Source organism: Bufo bufo, chromosome 3 (genome assembly GCF_905171765.1).
Source record: "Bufo bufo chromosome 3, aBufBuf1.1, whole genome shotgun sequence".
NCBI lineage: Eukaryota > Metazoa > Chordata > Amphibia > Anura > Bufonidae > Bufo > Bufo bufo.
In genome coordinates this window covers 626,253,725-626,275,693 of record NC_053391.1, presented here as the reverse complement: position 1 = coordinate 626,275,693, position 21,969 = coordinate 626,253,725, and the positions used below count along the sequence as shown (strand labels likewise).

The 21,969-nt window shown below is 43.8% G+C and overlaps 1 protein-coding gene across 6 annotated transcripts in view; it reads right to left on the bottom strand.

The window, feature by feature from the left end:
• STARD13 (StAR related lipid transfer domain containing 13) overlaps positions 1 to 21,969 on the bottom strand; it is a 285,728-nt gene that overhangs the window by 27,845 nt on the left and 235,914 nt on the right. For all 6 annotated transcript variants that reach the window (XM_040426132.1, XM_040426133.1, XM_040426131.1 and 3 more), the window contains 2 exons: positions 18,402 to 18,483; positions 3,362 to 3,425 (listed from right to left, as the gene is read on the bottom strand). In XM_040426132.1, the coding sequence (XP_040282066.1) occupies positions 3,362 to 3,394 (33 nt within the window). In that variant the 5' untranslated portion in view covers positions 3,395 to 3,425; positions 18,402 to 18,483. The remainder of the gene's footprint in view (positions 1 to 3,361; positions 3,426 to 18,401; positions 18,484 to 21,969) is intronic.

Sequence of the window (21,969 nt, the reverse complement as noted above, 5' to 3'; positions counted from 1 at the left end):
CGATGGTTTACTTTTAGATCATTGCCATGTGTACTGGCCCGTGTAGATGGGCCCTAATGATAGGCATTCACAGTATTTTCCTGAAAAATCTTTTAATAACAGCATCATTATGCCTATAGTTATAGGGCCTCAGGGATCCCAAGGTCTCAGGTACAGTAGTAATGCTATGGTAGATAATTAAATTTTAATAACATTCATGATTTTGTAATTAACCCAAATGTAATAATCTGGAAATTTATGAAAATTTTACATTGAATGGGATTTCATTTCTATGACATTTTACTTATTTGATGTTATAGATTCAACACATTCTGTCCATCTACATGCCCCACTTTACAAGTTATGCAATTTTAATGGTTAACTAATCGATTTACTGACACTTCAAATCTCGGCAGTCTGTCTGACAGACAGGAAAGGACTCAGGTAATCCACACCAGCGGCTCTGGCTCTGGTGATGCTAATTATTTCCTCTACACTAAATTTCATTAATGTTAATTAGGAACTCTTTTTCTATTGAGAAGCCCATTTAACAAGACGTGGTCAAGAGGCAGAATAACAAATTCGACTCCAAAGACACTAGTGTCCAAAGAAAAAAAAGTTATTTGACTAAGGGCCCATTTACATGACCGTATGTACAGATCCATTCATTTCTATGGGCCCTCTAAAGATGCAGACAGCACACCGTGTGCCGTCCGCATCCGTTATTCCGTACCGCGGCTCCTCAGAAAAGATAGAACATGTCCTATTCTTATCCGCAATCGCGGACAAGAATAGGCATTTTCTATTATGGTTGCGGCCATGTGCGGTCCGCAAATTGCGGAACGCACATGGCCGGTGTCCGTGTTTTGCAAAGCCATACGGTCGTAAGAACGGGCCCTAAGGCCTCATGCACACGACCGTAGTTATGGTCCGCATCCGAGCCGCAGTTTTTGCGGCTTGGATGTGGACCCATTCTTGGATGTGGGCCCATTCAATAGGGCCGCAAAAGATGCGGACAGCACTCCGTGTGCTGTCCGCATCTGTTGCTCCGTTCCGAAAAAAAATATAGCATGTCCTATTTTTGTCTGTTTTGTGGACAAGAATAGGCATATCTACAATAGGCACACGGGCGGCTTCAGTTTTTTGCGGATCCGCGGACCGCAAAAAACGGCACGGTCGTGTGCATGAGGCCTAATTTGACTAATTTGTAAGAAGAATTTTTTTCTTACATCCATGTACTGATTTAAGGAGGAGCTGTCCCCTCTCCTGGCATGTCTGTTTTAGCAACTATTTGCAACCCCCTTGTAATAACCATTCTGGAGCACTATTCTTATGACTCTATGTTATGCCATTGCTTTATTATTCCTGCCAAAAGTTAAGAAAGAATTACTAGCAGATTGCATTGATGGTCCAGATGGGTGTTACCAGTTGATGATGTATCCCTTCACAGTCTATCACTATCCAATTAGTTCTGCCAGTGTCAGATTGTGCAGAGACACCCCCCAACTGTTAACACCCTTCTGGACCTTCATTGTAAAATTCTAGTAATTCATTCATATTTCATAACTTCTAGCAGGAATAATATAGGAATGGCATTACATAGGAAGAGATTCTCCAGGGAGAATACAAGCAGTTACTAAAACAGACATGTCTGGAGAGGTAAAAGCTCTTTTTTTAAAGGGGGTATCCAGTAGTAAAAATACCCCCACAATGCCCAGGCCCCTGCTATAGATCATACTTACCCCGCATCACCCGAGATGCTAGGGAGGATGGTCCCCATTGTAGTGGCCTGCTATTGGCAGCGATGGGTGTGCAGGGATCCAGAGGGACGCGGGTGCCGAGAACCAGGCAAGTATCGTCTATAGGAGGGGCCCGGGCATTGTGGGGGGTGTTTGTACTATTGGATAACCCCTTTATTGCATAACCTGGACAAAATTCTGTAGTGCAGAGTCAGTACATATATTGTCTATGAAATCAATTAAAGGGGTTGCCTTATCTCAGACATTCATGGAATATCACTAGGATATGTCATGAATGTCAGATAGGTCCGCTCCTATCTCCAGGACGGGGACCCAAAAGTCAAGGAGAGTACACGGCAAGCGCGCAGACTGCTCTCCACTTATCACTATAGGATTTCCGAAAATAGTAAGTGAGCGCTCCATTCACCGCTATGGGACTGTTGGAAATAGCCGAGTCGGTACTTGGCTATTTTCGGAACTCCCAAAGCGGTGAAATGAGGGTGGCCACGCATGCGTGACTGCTCCCTATTCACTTTGGGGACCCTGTTCTAGAGATAGGAGCAGATCAAACCTGACACTGATGGTACATCTTAGTGGTACGACATCAATATCTGAGATGAGCCAACCCCTTTAAGGTTTTGTATTGCTATACCTGCCAGCTGTATATCATTATGGCTACTTTCACACTGGCGTTTTGGTTTCCGGTTGTGAGATCCGTTCAGGGCTCTCACAAGCGGTCCAAAACAGATCAGTTTTGCCCTAATGCATTCTGAATGGATAATGATCCGCTCAAAATGCATCAGTTTGGCTCCGATCAGTCTCCATTCCGCTTTGGAGGCGGACACCAAAACGCTGCTTGCAACGTTTTGGTGTCCGTCTGACGAAACTGGGCAAAACGGATCCGTCCTGACACACAATGCAAGTCAATGGGGACACAATCTGGCACAATAGAAAACGGATCCGTCCCCCATTGACTTTCAATGGTGTTCAAGACGGATCTGTTTTGGCTATGTTAAAGATAATACAAACGGATCCGTTCTGAAACGGATGCAGACGGTTGTATTATCTGAACGGATGCGTTTGTGCAGATCCATGACTGATCCGCACCAAACGCGAGTGTGAAAGTAGCCTAATACATATGTACACAGATTCCTGACTCATTGAGGGACTATTGTGGTGTAAAAAAGTTGCACATTATGGTGCATGCAGGGAGATGAAGGCTGGAGCATGCAGTGTTGGACTGAAGTTCCTTGGGTCCACCAGAGAAAATAATTCTGAGGGCCCACTCTGTTTTATTAGGGGTCCATTATTGTGGAAGCTTGAGCCCACCAGAGGATCTCCTGGTACTCTGGTGTGCCAGTCCAACCCTGGGCGTATGGGTACGTCAATCTTGATAAATTTCCCCCATAGTGTGGCGTACATAGAGGATAGTACAAAATTAAACCACCCACCATAGATTCAGGCTATCACTGCATGCTGAGGGTATGGGACGACAACTGAAAAGCTCCAGGTTGGACAGTTCTGCCATAAATCCTAAATTATCCAGTACACACAATGGTTTTGGAGCAGCCAAGAGAACTGCTCCATCCACGCAGCTTTCTACCTACAAACAGTCAGCGGAACGTGTCTTGGAACGCACTTACCTTCTTCCTTTGGAGGCTGACATCGAGTTTCATGGATGCACACTTGTTCAACGTGTTCAGCCGTCTGGAAGCAAAGACATAGCCTTGAATTATTACGTGACTGACGGAAGACAAGGATCTCTTGCGTTTGCCAACTTTCCAGTCCTTCCAAGCCTGGCCTCTCATCTCCTCTATGGTGTTCACACAAAATCCAAATGCTTAAAGGAGCTGTCCACGTTTCCTCAGTTGTGACTTGGCAACGACTATTGCTGACATTTAGCCTAAAATCCTCTGCAAATGTTTATCTACTGACATGATCATCGGCTGGAGCTGCTTTAACCTTTTCTGAATGCGCTGTGAATTCTGGGACTAACCTTCTATTCATCAAGTCGGAGGGGGGAGTGGCTTGACTTGGCCCAGGGATCCAATTACAGTGGTCACTGGTCATGTGACCAACCCAGGTCCATGTGCCTCCCTGTGATGTGATGTGTTTGCAAATCAGCATGTAATCACTGTAGATCACATTCTATAAGTGGGTCTTAATTAGATCACAATGTTCTGCAAAATCATTTGTGTGCAGCTAAGCCTGTCAGCCTTTCTCTTGCCCCTTAGCATATCTATGAGAGGTTATCTGCTGCCATTGAACCCATTCATTTACAAGTTCATGCCAGATGGCTGCGGCATGCAAACCATTGCAGCGGATTAAGATTTCATTTACTGGGGATGATTGCGGATTTAGCCTCAAATCTCTTCTGCTGCATAACATTGTTTTTAATCTTGACTGTAATGATATTTACATTTACTATAAAATAGCGTTTAGGTTACGCAGCTATAAAAGAGTTAACATACCGTATATAATGTCGCTATGAGGTTCATGAATATAACTCATTTATAGAATTTTAGCAAATTCTACGTTATTATACAATATCTTTATCCTTAGGCCACCTGTCCAAGTTCAGGATTTCCTGCTGCTCCACAGTATGGCGGCACTCCGTGTCTCGTCATGTCGAAGTACAGTATGATACAGAAATTATTCTCCCCTAGAATGGATGCTCCTAGAGTAGAGTAGTTCCATATGGCACTTATATGAATGATTCCTATCATACCCCTGATTGTAAAGATGATCACAGATTTTCAATGAAGGTCAGGGGAACCTGATGATGTCGCTGGGACTGGTCGATCAACTAACGTGCATGGGGTGGTCTCACATCTTCCACTAATGGTGAATGTCTGATATGTTCTCAAGAAGGGAGGATAAGCTGCTGTCAGGGGCTCCTGGCAGTGGCAGCAATGGTCAGCTACTATGACGAATACTCAAGTAGGTGCAATATTGAGTTTTTTGCCACCAAAGAGGCTCTGCTCATTCTCAGATAGACATGTAGCCATATCATCAATGAGTGTATATATATACACTCACCTAAAGAATTATTAGGAACACCTGTTCTATTTCTCATTAATGCAATTATCTAGTCAACCAATCACATGGCAGTTGCTTCAATGCATTTAGGGGGGTGCTCCTGGTCAAGACAATCTCCTAAACTCCAAACTGAATGTCAGAATGGGGAAGAAAGGTGATTTAAGCAATTTTGAGCGTGGCATGGTTGTTGGTGCCAGACGGGCCGGTCTGAGTATTTCACAATCTGCTCAGTTACTGGGATTTTCACGCACAACCATTTCTAGGGTTTACAAAGAATGGTGTGAAAAGGGAAAAACATCCAGTATGCGGCAGTCCTGTGGGCAAAAATGCCTTGTGGATGCTAGAGGTCAGAGGAGAATGGGCCGACTGATTCAAGCTGATAGAAGAGCAACGTTGACTGAAATAACCACTCGTTACAACCAAGGTATGCAGCAAAGCATTTGTGAAGCCACAACACGCACAACCTTGAGGCAGATGGGCTACAACTGCAGAAGACCCCACCGGGTACCACTCATCTCCGCTACAAATAGGAAAAAGAGGCTACAATTTGCACGAGCTCACCAAAATTGGACTGTTGAAGACTGGAAAAATGTTGCCTGGTCTGATGAGTCTCGATTTCTGTTGAGACATTCAAATGGTAGAGTCCGAATTTGGCGTAAACAGAATGAGAACATGTATCCATCCTCTGATGGCTACTTCCAGCAGGATAATGCACCATGTTGCAAAGCTCGAATCATTTCAAATTGGTTTCTTGAACATGACAATGAGTTCACTGTACTAAAATGGCCCCCACAGTCACCAGATCTCAACTCAATAGAGCATCTTTGGGATGTGGTGGAACGGGAGCTTCGTGCCCTGGATGTGCATCCCTCAAATCTCCATCAACTGCAAGATGCTATCCTACCAATATGGGCCAACATTTCTAAAGAATGCTATCAGCACCTTGTTGAATCAATGCCACGTAGAATTAAGGCAGTTCTGAAGGCAAAAGCGGGTCCAACACGGTATTAGTATGGTGTTCCTAATAATTCTTTAGGTGAGTGTATATGTATTTATATAGACCACCTTTAGGCCTCATGCACATGACCATATTTTGTATCCATGTCCGATCTGCATTTTTTTGCAGATTGCACACGGACCTGTTCATTTCTATGGGTCTGCAAAAAAAAAAAACAGCACACAGATGTCTATGTGCTGTACTCATCCCTGTGTCCGCTCCGCAAATTATAGAAGATTTTCTATCCTTCTCTGTTTTACAGAAAAGAATAGTAATTTCTAAGAATGGGGGTGAGAAAATGCAGATTGCTCTCTGAATGTATCCATATTTAGTGGATCCGTGTTTTGTGGACCGCATTACGGACATGATCGTGTGCATGAGGACTTGCACAGAGGAGCAGCCGATCTTCTGATGACATTTATACCGGACACAATTAAAGGGGTATCCGGCAACTTATATTGATGACTTATCCTAACGATAGGTCATCAGTATCAGATCGGCTGGGGCCCAACAGCCAGGGCCCCCGCTGATCAGCTCTTCCTAGACAATGTGTAGTTACCGTACATCAGTCATGTGGCCTAGTTGCAGCTCAGTTCCATTGAAGTGAATGGGTCTGAGCTGCAATACCAAGCACAGCCACTATACAGTGTAAGGCGCTGTGCTTGGAAAGCTGCCATTGTGCGCTCCGGTGAGTGTGGCGGCTCCCTGTAACAGTTGATTGGTGGGGGTGCAGGGGCTCAGGCCCCTGCCAATCTGATAACGATGGCCTATCCTAATACATCTGCATTTGAGCAGATGTATTAATTACAATCCATGTATATAAAAGTAGACAGTGCTGATGTCACAGTAATGTAGTCATACATGATGAAGCTATCCCACTGTATGAATTTGACCATATTGACAGAACATGTAATTATAGGCCAAATGCAGGTTCACACAGCAAAGTTAAGTTCATAAGTTGTGGATTTTGTACAGAATTTTCCGCGTGCCGAATTCACATTGCAAATCCGCACAAAATCACATCACAGTGAAAGTCCATGGACACACTGCGTTCGCGCTGCACATTTTTTTTAAAGAGCGGATTCCATTTTGTTATCTGCAGCATGTTCATTATCGTGCAGTCTGTGTAAAGATTTGCTGTGGATTCTTTCCACTGAAGTGACAGCGTTCTGAAATCCACATTTAAATCCACAAGACAGAACGGTTTCCTTGGGGACTTCGTTACGAATCCGCAATGAAATCCACATCAAAATATGCTCCTCCGCATCAAAATGCATGCAACATTTCACTGCGGACATACAGGTGAAACTAGAAAAATGTGAATATCGTGCAAAAGTCCATTTATTTCAGTAATGCAAATTAAAAGGAATTGCATTAAGGCTCCATTCACACGTCCGCAAAATGTGTCCGCATCCTTTCCGCAATTTTGCGGAAAGGGTGCGGACCCATTCATTCTCTATGGGGACGGAATGTGCTGTCCGCATCCACATTTGCGGATCCGCACTTCCGCATCCGTGCTTCCGTTTCCGCAAAAAAATAGAACATGTCCTATTCTTGTCCGCAATTGCGGACAAGAACAGGCATATTCTATTATGTCGGCAATGTGCGGTCCGCAAAATGCGGAACACACATTGCCGCTTTCCGTGTTTTGCGGATCCGTGTCTCCGTGTATCCGCAAAACACATTGCGGACGTGTGAATGGAGCCTAATGCAGCTTAAAATTAGAATTTGGTGAAAAGGTTCAATATTCTAGGCTCAAAGTGTCACACTACACATAACCCATACCCCCTGAGCAAAGGGGACCTCAAAATTGTGACTTTGGGGTTTCATAAGCTGTAAGCCATAATCATCCAAATTATAACTAATAAAGGCTTGAATAAGTCTCCTATGTTAGTTTCACCTTTTAAGTTGCATTACTGAAATAAATGAACTTTGCACGATATTAAAATTTTTCGAGTTTCACCTGTATATGCAGATTTTTGCACAGATTCGTTGCAGGTTGCATCTGTCCGAAAATCCATGATGTGTGAATTAAGCCTTAAAGAGTAAGTACACTCTTTTTACTCCGATAGACTGTTTAAGGCTACATGCACACGACCGTGCCGCTTTTTGCAGTCCACAAACCGCGGATCCACAAAATGCGGAAGCCGCCCATGCGCCTTCCGCAATTTGCGGAACGGAACGGGCGGCCCATTGTAGAAATTTTGCGGGGCTACGGAACGGAGCAACGGACGCGGACAGCACACGGAGTGCTGTCCGCATCTTTTGAGGCCCCATTGAAGTGAATGGGTTCGCACCCGAGCCGCAAAAAACTGTGCCTCAGATGTGGACCAAAACAGCGGTCGTGTGCATGAGGCCTAAGTGCGTGGTTCTAACTTACTAATATACTTCATTCACCTGTTCCTTTCTTTTTCCTGCGTAAATCCTGCCCAACAATCTTTTTTTCATCATCCGTTGCAGTCTCTAAACTTGTCATCCACCGCCAATTGAATTTCGTGTTCGTCACCAAGGACTCTGAAGACGATTTTTAAACTAGTTTGGGTGGCTCTAGGGTTGAACGCTCGCTCCCGCTATGGTCACATGGTGTACCGTCACTGTTTCAACTGCATCTGCTTCAAGCAGTAAAAAGAGTTTCATACCGTGGGCCAATCAAAACAAAACAAAAAAAACTGATCTGGCACTGAAAACAATGTAAGGGCTCATGCACACGAACGTATTTTCTTTCAGTGTCCGTTCCGTGTTTTGTGGACGGAACCATTTATTTCAATGGGTCCGCAAAAAAGACAGAAGTTGCTCCGTGTGCATTCCGTTTCCGTATGTCTGTATGTCCGTTCTGCAAAAAAATAGAACATGTCCTATTATTGTCCGCATTACGGACAAGGACAGGACTGTTCTATTAGGGGCCAGCAGTTCCGTTCCGCAAAATCCGAAATCCGCACGGACGTCATCCATATTTTTTGCGGATCCGTTTTTTGCGGACCACAAAATACATACGGTCGTGTGCATAAGCCTTAAGTCAATGGTGACGGAGCCTAAAAAAAAACAGACCCGTCACCCACCCTAACCGAAAGGATGCATCCTGATGTGTAAAATCAAAACGGATCCGTTATTCAGATGCTCTGCCGGATCTCAATATTGAAATTAACAACGCAAGTGTGAAAGTATCCTTACAGTTCCTTCATCTGGCATCTGATAGTACAGAAGTTCTGACACTGGACACTAGATATAGTCATAACATCTCTATATAGTAGTAGCGTTACTATACACCTGCTGGGTAACAATGTATACATTTCTACAAACATCACACCATTACAGATTGTGACATTATAACTATCTTTGAAAATTGATGCAAATTACAGCAGATTGTCATTATGACACATTCAGCATTAGCCAATGTACAGGTGAAACTCAAAAAATTTGAATATTGTGCAAAGTTCATTTATTTCAGTAATGCAACTTAAAAGGTGAAACTAATATATGAGAAACTCATTACATGCAAAGCGAGATATTTCAAGTCTTTATTTGTTATATTTGGATGATTATGGCTTACAGCTTATGAAACCCCAAGGTCACTATTTTGAGGAACCCTTTGCTCAGGGGGTACGGATTAATTAGCTGACTAGAGTGTGACACTTTGAGCCTAGAATATTGAACCTTTTCGCAATATTCTATTTTTAAGCTGCATTACTGAAATAAATGGACTTTTGCACGATATTCTAATTTTTCGAGTTTCACCTGTATATGAAAGTGGAAATGGGAGTTCATAGCGCACTACCTTCCACTCTGACAACCTGAGTAAGTATGATGGTCTTTTACATGATTGAATAGTTATGCTAGTGTAGCATTCATTGCGATGTATAGCGTAGGTTAGCCTGTGCGTTACATAACAATGCCATGCTCGCAAAGACGACTGTAAGTAATTTATTGAGTGCTGACTCGTGGCCTGTGCTGCGTCACAGTATTAAAGTATGTATGTATGACAATTGATTGTAATAAAGGTCTTTTACATGATTATAGAGCCTCATGAAGCACTACAGTATGCAGGGACCTTAAATCTACTTAAAAAGCAGCCTTATCTAACAGATGTACCTCGTAAAGATAAGCTAATGGTTCACATATACAATACAAGCCTTATCACAGTTTCACTGGAACGCTCTATCAGTAATGCACTTTACCATTGAACCACAATTCAGACAAATCTCTTTTTTTCCACAATAGTATCCCAAACTCCATAATCTCTGAATTATTTTCTTATTATTATCTGAAAAATTAGGTTATGAGACAAAAAGGGAGTTTAACGAAGTTTCTTATTGTGGCTGCTATTTATTCATCACATACCAAAGCAATGTCATGAAGCTTCCCTTTGCCTTGAGAAAGCCATGCTGAGTAAAATGTATCATGGAGTCATTATTATGACGGGCAGTTTAAAATAGTTTGCCTTTGATATGCGCCCCATCTGTCATTGCGTCAGTACTACATCAAGAGGGCCATCAGCAGGCGGACATATCAACGGTCTTCAGACCACCAAAACGTGAACACCTTACAAGACGATCACGCTCAAGATCATCTTTCTGACACAAGTGACAATTTTAAATTAGTTGGAATAAGTCCCCGTTGCCCTACATAGTCCGATTCTTGATCCATTCATTCCCTTGGTCATTATATGGCTAGCTACATACTCCAAGTAATCAGGGTCTCCATATGGTCCAAACATTCCAAACCCAACGCTGTGCTACCAAAGGATGTAATTCTAGCAGAGCTGAAGGTTGTTGCATCAGTATAAGAACCAGAACTGAGAACCAGAAATGGTAGAGAAGTTCAATCATTGTGGAACCTTTAGATGAGATACAGGGTAACGATACAATGAGATCATATATATATTTGAGCAATTTGCGGTCCCCAATGCATGGGAAGGGAGGCACACCTTCCTGTGCATGAGCCCTAAGGCAAACAGTAGAGCTGGTCGAAATCTTGCAGTATAGATTATCAAGCATGTAATGGTTCTGAGGGCGATGGGGATGACAATAGTGTGGAATACCTTTTTGTGTAAACCATTGTCATTTCCTTTCTCCCACACAACGTGAGACGCAATGCAAGGCCCGAAGACCCTCATAGACTTGGAAATGTTTAAATCTGGAACTTGGCCGGCTCCACTGTGTTCTTAAATATTTTATGAATGTGTTTCAGACATCATGTTACCAGTTCTTCTTGCCTTTCATGTGCTGTATTTCTCTCACCCTGATCATTTGTGTCAATGTCCTTGTCTCCTGGGGTCTCCATTTACACATCATGAAGGATGGTGTTGGGTGTGACTACACATTTTTCACAGACAGTAGATACGCGTTTATACAGCTAATTACGCCGACCTGACTGTATGGACAGTGTAATGAATGAGGCCCCAGGGCATTATTTGGGATCCATGTCTATTCTAATTGATTTCCTGAGGTGTTCAGGATTTGCATATTAGTATTTCAATTCGATAATGAATAAAAGCTGCAACTGTGTCCTTGACTTCTGGTTTGTGTCTTCCTCCTACTAAGTGAAGCATTAGCTGGCTAAGAGCTAGTAACAAACACATCCCAGATGTAGAAGTTATTGCAGGTCAGTGTCCATGACAGATGTTAATACAGTGAAGCAAACAATAACAACCTGCATATAAAACACTATACATGGACATCACGGTGGTTGTGCAACGCTTACCTCATGGGAACCCCTTCCACAATCACTATGGTGCTGGCAATGGGGAGGCCAGACTCACCCATCTAAGGACCGGTGGGCCCAAGCTTTGACCTCTGCATAGGCATGAAGGCCCCTTTGGAGCCTATTTAGATCTGTTCTCATGATTTGATCTACTAGTAGCATTTCAGAGCGTACTGATCGTATGTCCTGTGTGTACACTGTCCAACTACAGCAGGTGACTGGCTGTAGTGGCCAAATGTCTATGTTGAGAGGGATCCCGGGAGGGGAGGGACCCCAGGATACCTCAGAATGGCCGGGGGATCGGTAAGGTGGGTATTGTTCATTCTAATATTTAGAATATCATTCCAATATTATATGGCTGAACGACCCGTTTAATCATTCCACTTGGCTGTTAGAGACAACGACCCATTGGTACAACTGTCTGGTAGGGGAAAAAAGATCAACAGACCCTTGCCGCTCTACTTTTCAACCCACCAATCATTCATCCCTGAAAAGGATCCATGAAGGGGTGTGTTTTTTTAAACTTTGGATAATCTCCATTTGCATTTGCCACCAAAGCTGAAATAATGCATCACAGTATACCTGTATATTGTTCACAGTGGTCATTATACTGTTCAGCGGATAGCAGTTTTTGTCCAGAGCCCATCACAGTAAATTGGGCTGGCGGGCATTCTGGTAACACCGGGCAATGCTGGACTCCGAGAGCTCCGGCAGGGTGTACTCTGCCGCAACTCATAACGGCAGTGTGAACCAGGGGGGACCCACCAATCCCAAGAATCAGCGTTTTATGTGCCCACCGTTTGACTAGAGCAGTGGTCGTGCATGTGCGCTGCTGCATGTGCAGTTCAGTTTCTACAGGACTGATAGTGATTGCAGATTACTGCACTTGGCTGTATTTGTCAGTTTCAGAGACTTTGAAAATTGTGGTGGTGCGAACACTGCTCCACTAAATTGGGGGACATAGGACACCCATTCTCACAACTGGTGGATCTCCCAGTAATGTAGGATTGCCGCAAAATTCACATGCAGTTATGATGTAAAATTCACATGCAGATATAAAAATGTTTACAGATATGGTCTGATTAGACACTGGGTCTCGCCACAAGGGGGCGTAAAAGTGCTACCCCATAAAAAGGCTCTCAGAGGTGACTTTTGGGTACTGTACCTTGTACCTCTTGATGAGAGATCGTTAACTGCTAGATATACCTGTATGATGCAGGACTCTTGTCTCAGTTTCTAAAATCTTCCTCTGAGCGGATAGTCTATGGGGTCTATAGGCTCCGTTCATCTGCTCTTATAACGGAGCAGGAGAATGGAAAAGCTGAACGCTGATGTGAACTCCAAGATCCATTTTTTTTACAGGATCCTTGTTTTTTTCTCTCTCTCTCTTCTTCTGACGGATCAGAAAAAAGGAAAGCTAAACGGTGCTGTGAATGCACCCTTAGAGTGGGTGAATCACTGGACTACACGGTTTAGGCCACTCTAACCTAGCAGCAGGTAGTTGTTGGGAGCAGTGGTTACATGAGGTTATGCAGACACTGCAAACAGTCCCTCAAGGGCCCAGGAGACCACCAGCAGAGAGGATTGTTTGATCTGCTGACAAGCACAAGCAGCTCCTACAGTTTTGTTGTCCACCATACAGACACAGGTGGCACCTTCATTACACACCAGTGTCTTTCTCCAGAACAATTTGGTGTCCTAGCAGCCATTGTCTAGCCATTGACTGTCACTTTCATATGCAGTGGTGTTGTGAACAAGAGACCTGGACTTCTACGGATTGGAACAACGTCGCCTTTAGGGATGAATCCAGGTTTTGTCTGGAAACGGACAATGGTTGGGTTCTAGTATGGAGGCCTTGTGATAAGCGCTGCAATATTGCCTTTGCAGTGGAGTGACGCACTGCCCTAGCTGCTGGTGTGATGATCTGGGGAGCCATTGCATACAACAGTTGTAGTGATACGAAGGACACTAGCAGCTCAGCGACATGTGTAGGACATCTTGCCGCCACATATGTTCCTCTCATGGCAGAGCTAGCATTTTTTAGCAGGATAATGCTTGTCCGTACACAGCAAGGGTTTCCCAGGAATGTCAGATTACATTTCCTTGGCTTTCCCGTTTTCCAGATTTATCTCCAGTCAGGCATTTATGGGACCAGCTGGGCAACATATGACTGTGTAGGATCTACAGGCCCAGCTGCAACATCTGTGGGCAATATATATATATATATGTGCGCACACACACACAGAGTTCCACTTGGCGCACACAGCACTATTGCAGTGCAGCTGGGGGGTGTTGAGCAGCAGTTTACATAGGAGAGAGGGGCAAAATAGCAGAGATCAAGCTGAACTGGTGGGACCCTCATTATGTTGCCTGCTTTTGCCACCCTTGGGTCATTCCTCACCCCCTACTTTGCCAATCTCTGTAGAAGGGATCCTGCACAGGTAATCACCACCCGATAGCAAAAGGGATGGCACCAACCAGGACTGGCCCCTCTCTCCAAAGTCTTCATAGCAGTGACACCATCTGTCCTCATGGAATTTATGCCCATATTCTTGAGTTGGAATTGACCCTGAAGGACCACATCTGATTCGAGTCTGCATGCTTTCCACATCCTAGTCTGAATACCACCAAATCCGTTTACCATCTGCTAATTCTGAACTTGGTGTATCGATTTCCTAATTTCTTATTGCATTAACTTATTGTGGGCCAAATACCAGTAAATGATGCCAACTCAATGAAAAGACTTTAGTTGCATTAATGGCTAGAAGACATTACTCTTCCACTTAAATCCAGGTCTATTTAGTTCTTTCTACAATGTGTATTTCAAGGAACCTGTCACAGGTCGGGTTTACTATGAGAAATGTAAAAGCCCGTGTCCACATTACCACTCTAATGGCTGCACAGTACCGGCCAGAACACATCGGCAGCGTCCCTATCAACGTCTGGTGGATGAATGACAAAGACCTCATGTGGATTGCTAATGTCTGGTCAATGGCAACAAGCTCCTGGAGATTTATCAGACTTAAGTGTTTATCCCATCACTTTACAACACAGAATATGGCCACTTACAGCCAACCCACAGCTACTTATCTTGTGTATGGGAACTTCTATCAATTGGAAACATGCAGGAAAAAATTCATCTCCCCTAAAAAAACATTTTGGAAACTAAACATGTTATTTTGAACCTCTATAAATGTTATTCTCAATTTCTTCAGCACCAACCATTTGATATGTATGGGGTTTCCCAACTCGCCACCTTCAGCAGAATTTAGAAGGGTCATACATATTGGATAAGCCACCACCTGAGGTGTTACTCCCCACTCCCTACTGAGAACACATGCCAGGTGTATGGGTGAATTGGGAGGAATAGCTGTCAGCCGCACAAACATTTCGCTGACAGCTATGAAAGGAGTATGGGCAGCTTAAAGAGGACCTGACATATCTGTTTAAAGAGGACCTTTCATGGGTCCAAACATTGTAAACTAACTATCAGGATATGTAGCGTGGCAACCAGGGATCTCACTGCACTTACTATTATTTCTGGGCGCCGCTCCGTTCGCCCACTGTGGCCCTCAGTATATTCTCCCGCTCTGTATGCTAATTGCTAGCATCGGAGCAATGGGGAGGAGACTGCCCTTTTTCTCAATGGGCGTTCCTTCTCCCTGGCTGTAGCGCTGTCCAATCAAAGCGTAGAGCGTCACAGCCAGGGAGAAGGTGAGTTTTTTTTCTCCCTGGCTGTGACGCTCTCCGCTGTGATTGGGAGAAGGAACGCCCATTGAGAAAAAGGGCAGTCTCCTCCCCATTGCCCCGATGCTAGCAATTAGCATACGGAGCGGGAGAATATACTGAGGGCCACAGTGGGCGAACGGAGCGGCGCCCAGAAATAATAGTAAGTGCAGTGAGATCCCTTGGCGCCGTGCTACATATCCTGATAGTTTACAATGTTTGGACCCATGAAAGGTCCTCTTTAAGTAACTTCATGCATTCCCCATGTAATAGTAATTCAGGAGCATCTATTCTTATGATTCTATGTTGTGCCATTCCTCTATTATTCCAGCTAGAAGTTATGAACGAATTGCCAACAGTCTGCAATGAAGGTCCAGATGGGTGTTACCAGTTAGGGTGTGTGTCCCTGCACAGTCTGACACTATGCAATCAGTGCTGCCAGTGTCAGACTGTGCAGGGACACACCCCAAACTGATAGCACCTAGACCAGGGATGCCCAACCTGTGGCCCTCCAGCTATTGCAAAACTACAACTCCCACTATGCCTGGACACCCTACAGCTATCAGGGAATGCTGGGAGCTGTAGTTTTGCAACAGCTGGAGGGCCACAGGTTGAGCATGCCTGACCTAGACAGACTGCTGGCAATTCATTCATAATTTCTAGCAGGAAGAATAGAGGAATGGCACAACACATGGTCATAAGAATAGATGCTCCAGAATTGTTATTACATGGGGAATTCAAGTAGTTACTAAAACAAACATGTCAGGAGATGTGACAGCTCCTCTTTAATTGTGAATGGATTCTGGAATCTGTAGATTATATCATGATTGCTACAATAAATCATTGAACACAATCTGATAGTGCTGCTGTATGTCAATACTGGCTACCATCGGCTATTAAATCCACAGGAAAAAGGGCCCCACAATCTAATGTGTACGAGCAGATCCTGAATCTCCCCCGATAGATTATGTTGGAGACAAGAAGGATTGGGCAAACTGAATTTTTTTGTCTGATCCTTTTCTTCTGGGAGATAAGCCATCTTCAGAAGTGTTAGGCAGCGTTCTTCTCCTCTCTCCCCATCGAAAGCACACAGGAGTGGGAGAGATATCTGTCGGTCGGACTGTAGTTTGGCCATCAGCTACTTGAAGGTTTATGGGCACCATAAGTGAGGTGACATCCAAGGTAAAGCTGGCCATACACCTGAGATAACTGTTGGCAGGGCGCTTGCTTGGCTGACAACTAAGGCTACTTTCACACTTGCGTCGTTGTTTTCCGGTATTGGATCTCAATACTGGAAAAAAACGTTTCCGTTTACTCCTCATGCATTCTGTTTTGTGACCGGACAAAAAAAAATACTGCAAGCTGCGGTTTTGTGTCCGGTCATAAAAACAGAAAAAAACGCATCCGGCACTGAAAACAATGTAAGTCAATGGTGATGGAGCCTAAAAAAATGGATCCGTCACCCATTGACTTTCAATGTATTTAGCAACGGATCCGGTTTTTGCCGTTTTGATTTCACACAACCGCATCCTAACGGAACGAATACATCTTGATGTGTAAAACCAAAATGGATCCATTTAATTCCGCTATTGAGATTCTCTGCTGGATCTCAATACCGGAATTAACAACGCAAGTGTGAAAGTAGCCTAACTCTCCCCCCGAGCCGAGCATGCACATGTGGTGAATGGAAGATGGGAGGAAGACGCTTATCAGCGGCTTATCTTCCGGAACACAGACGGATCGGACACATTAAAATTGGCAGGTTCGCTTGACATACATCTAATGTCTATGGCCAGCTTAAGAGCTACTGAATTAGGGCTCATGCACATGGGCGTAGTTTTGCTGTCCGTATCTGATCCGTAGTTTTGCTGTCCGCATCTGTAATTCCGCTCTGGGACCCCGCAAAAAATGAGATCATGTCCTATTCTTGTTCATTTTGCGGATAAGGATAGAACATTTTCGAGGGAGTAAAAAAAAGAATTGCGGCAGGCTCTCGGCCGGTACCCGTGTTTTGCAGAACCGAGATTTGTGGACCGCAAAACCGGATAAGGTCGTGTGCAGTAGCCCTAAGTCATAAAATTTCAATGGTGTCAGAAATATAAAGAAATTATACAGTTGACATGCACATACTGTTCTGTTCATTCAGTGGTGGGTTATGTGGGCCCAACATGAAATGTTCTCACTTAAGAGAAGCCATTTCCACCTAAAGTCAGAAGAATCACATCAGAAGATGTCCCCTGGATTCACGCTGTTACAGCTTTTGGAAAATCTGGCTGGACTTACAAGTTTGTAATACCACCTATTTTAGTATCCTGATTATGGCAACTCTTTTACATCAGGCAGAGCCCACGGACAAGAGTGCAGCTGTTTCTGGGGAAAGAAAGCAATCCGTGCAGTTTTTGAAACCATTTAAAAGAGCTGTACCCGGACATATCCCCATCTTCACCCCTCCGGCCCCCCCTGACATGAGCACTGGAGCATTTTATGCTCTGATGCTCTCCTTTGCCCTGTGCTATTCAGGACAAACGCTTATTTTTTTTTTAGATCTGGTGACATACCGGGCTCTCCATAGGTAAAGCTAGGCAGAGGCTTCTGCCTTGCAGTGAGCCCGGTGACGTCACCGGCACTAATGGGTGGGCTTTATCGCTGTCCTAGCCTGTCTAAGGCCCACCCATCAGGGCCGGTGACATCACTGGGAACACTGCTAGGCGGAAGCCTCCACCTAGCAGTGTAATAATATAAACAAACAGCACTTGCCCTGCGCGATATTCCAATGCTCATATCAGGGGGGCTGCCTGGGTGAAAATGGAGACATATTGGTTCTCCCAGTTTTCGTCCCTAGTATGTTCTCTGACAACATACAGTCTTCAACTGTCATCAGCCGCATCTACTGTTAGCAGCTGGGAAAGTTACAGGGAGAGAACTGCAGCAGAAAGGACATGTCCCCTGAGAAAGGACACGGCCCCTGAACTGCCAACTTAAAGAAAATCTAGCAGAGCAACTGGATCAGCGAGTGGAGAGATCTCTGGATCCATGTGAGGTACAGGGCTGTTCCAGCTTTGTTAGAAAGAGACTGTCAAGTACTAGATGATGTCCATCACTGATGGAGTCATTCCTTTAAGTTAAATATTCACTATTTATAAATGTAAAATGTAAATGAAAGTGGCTGAGATAGAGATCATCAGTTTTTGGCATCAGTAAGACAACCGAGAAAGAATTACCTGCAAAGTGGTTCTACATGGTCTCTATCAAGGAAATCATGATCACGTTTCACAGACGCAATATCGATAGGGAATTGAGAATCTGAAATGATAAATTGCAAGTTGTTTTTTTACACATAACTGTAGATAGCAAAAATACGTCACACTATGGGAATGGAAGACATGTTCATGTTATGTAGAAGTATTATTATTTAAGAGCCATTCTCCTCCCAGGGCACTGAACATATAAGATACACAGGAGCCTGTATACATAATACATATGTGACATGAACAAATGATACAAACAAGTACAATAAACATGAGCTTACTGAGTGACAGACTGGCACAGGAGGAGAGGCCTGCAGACGAGGACCTGGGATCTATGAGGGGAATATCGGAGGTGTGGGACGAAGCTGCTCAGACGGTTGTGTGGTTGAGAAAAGGTTATTACAGGGTGTAAGCTTTTCGGAAGTGAGGGGTATACAGGTTCCAGTTGGAGGTCTGGTTGGGATATTGTATATATTGTGAACTGGAGAAATACTGAATGATGTGAGGGCAGGTAAGAAAGTCTTGTGAGAATTTAAGCTGGCCTAACATGATGATTTCAGTTGAATCATCTAATGTGTATGGGGGCCTCCCGATTGTCCCCCACTGGCAGATGTTGGGGCAGAGAAGGATCAGGCTGTAGTATTTCAACATGCTCGTTGCTTTTGTTCTCAGGGAAGACAAGCCACCAGCACAGGAGCCTGGTAGTGGCTTATTCCTCTCTCCCATTCAGAACACATGTATGCAAGGGCAGATGGGCTATAGACCCTACAGGGAAATTTCCCAGGGGCCGATGCCCAGGGGCCAACCCGAGTCCTTCACTCTGCCTCTGGCAAGGTACATAATGAGCTCTCAGTGAAAATTTACGCTGTGATAGTCAGGCATTCATGTACATGGCCAGTGACCGCACATGCCCTTCTGAATTCAGCTGCTGTGGCCCCCATGCCTCCTAGTCCTAAGCATCCTGTTCCATATCTTAATCAGAGATAACTGGAGAAGGAGGAAAGAAAATGGCAGCTATAGATGTCCACCACAGAGAGACAGCTTTAGGGGCATTATATTGTGCTGCACTGTGGTATATGGTTCAGATGGAACGGTATTTTGCACTATGATATTGCTGACTTCCCCTATTTGTGTTGCCACGCCATCTGTCAATTTGGACTTCCCCCTACAACATGGGCCCACTTTGAGGATTTTTTTTGAGGGCCACTTTAATTTCCCAGTCAGCCCCAGGGTGTAAGGAGGGTGAGCATATGAGGAATGGCTGACAGCTATCTAATGTTTATGGCCTTTCTGAGGAGAGATATCTAGAGATTAGTGGGGAGATGTATGGAGAGGACGGGTTGTGTGTTTAAGGAAATGGGTAGCCACTGAAGGGATCGGTCTAGAGGATTGGGGGCAGAGGAATGAAGGAAAAGGTAAATTGGAGTTAAAGGGGTTCTCTGGGAATTAAGAAAATTAAGATACTTAAATATTATTTTATTATAAATATATTCCCAAATACCTTTCATTAGTTATAATGGCTCATTTTGTCTGGGGAGCAATCATCAGGGGAAATAAAATGGCCGCTGTCTTATTAGTGCACACAAAAAAAGTTACTTCACAATACTGAGGTAAAGAGCTACCTCATCCTCCTGTCTGCTCTGCTTGTCAGGGATTATGATGCTGAATACAGATAATAAGATCTTCAGCTGAATCTCTGTGGGACATGAAGTACAGAGAGGACGGACAGGATAGACTATGGAAATGTGGGGCTGTGGTAATGGAGACTGCATACAAGTGCTGCTGCTCATTATCCCCACCCTCCTCTCTGTACTTCATGTCTCCTCATGTCCTCCATTCCTACAGAGATTCCGGCAAAGATCTTATCATCTTTATTCAGAATCATAATCCCTGACAAGCAGAGCAGAGAGGCGGGTGAGGCAGCTCTTTAGCTCAGTGTTCTGAAGTAACTGGCCCTGCAGTGTGATTAGGACAGTTTTTGTGTGTACTAACAGAATGGCGGCCATTTTATTTCATCTAATGATTTCGCCCTAGACAAAACAAGCCATTATAGCTAATGAAAGGTATTTGGGAATATATTTATAATAAAGTAATATTTAAGTATTTTCATTTTCTTAATTCCTGGACAATCCCTTTAAAGATGGATTTAAGAGGTGCAATAGTTTAAAGGGAAACCACATAGGAGGATATAGTATCCCCAACATGTCATGCTTTCAAGATTTCCTGTAGCACAGTGAGCATACCTTGCAACAGTCCTATTTTTTTTTTTTTTTTGCAGAGCCGACGTATAAACCGGCCCCAAAAATGGGTGTTTAATGTGGTTTTGGGGGAATTTCTGCGAGATATGACTATTGTTTGCCACAGCTGGAAAAATACTACCCTGGAGGACTTAGGCCTTATGCACGACCGTAGTTTTGGTCCCCGTTCGATCCGCATGTCATGCATGTGCTGTGCGCATCTGTGTGTCGTTCCACAAATTATAGAACATGTCCTATTCTTGTCCATTTGGGGACAAATTTAGGCATTTTTACTGATGGGAATAAGAATCCATATTTTGCAGATCAGTGGTTTGAGGACCACAAAATGGATACAGTAATGTGCATGAGGCCTTAGGATATCTATACACCTTAGATGAATGTTGGCTGAACCTGAGAATTTTGGCAGGAGCCTGACCATCTAAGGCTGGGTTCACATCACGTTTTTTTGTCTTAGGTAAATGTAAAACAAAAACATGATGTAAGCCCAGCCTGATGTGTATGGGTGCATCCAGGCTCACCCAATGGCAGATACCAGGGTGTAGTAGATTCAGCCATGCTGGATTTCAACATGTCCAATCCTTTTATTTTCCAACAAGATAAGCCAAGTGTGCATGTATATGGGGGGGGGGGGGAGCTGTATACTGACAGCTTTACTGAAGACCTGTTACCATGAAATGCAGGAGGAACTGAGCAGATTGATATATATTATCGTAAGAAAATGTTTTACTTTTCACTTTTAAATCTCTGCTCTTTCTGAACTTAAGACTATCCCTGTGTACAACTATCAGTGACTGACAGGTATCTATGTATACACACTTATACAGGGTGGGCTATCAATCAGTGACAAGACGGGCCTGCGTGTTACTGAATCTTAACCCATAAAACTATATATCAATCTGCTCAGCTCCTCCTGCTTTATAACATGCTGTCTGCAGATTGCACTCAATATGTTCTCTTTAAAGTATAACTGTCGTAATATATATATTTTTGGGAGTATTGGATTGTGGGGATTAATATAACCTTGGTGGCCCTATTTCAATTTCAATCATGGAAATAGTATGTATACCAAATGCTTAAGTAAATGAGCCCATAGCATGTGAAGCATCCATGGTCCTCTGCATATATGACATATTTACAGCAAGCTGCATACTTCTTTGAATTAATAGTTAAAATTCAGACCAAAAATTATCTTTAAATTAAGTTTACTTAAAGGTAATAGATGTTTTGGGGATTATAGTGGTAGTTATTATGGTCATGGCAGAAAGTGGATATACTCCCTTTAA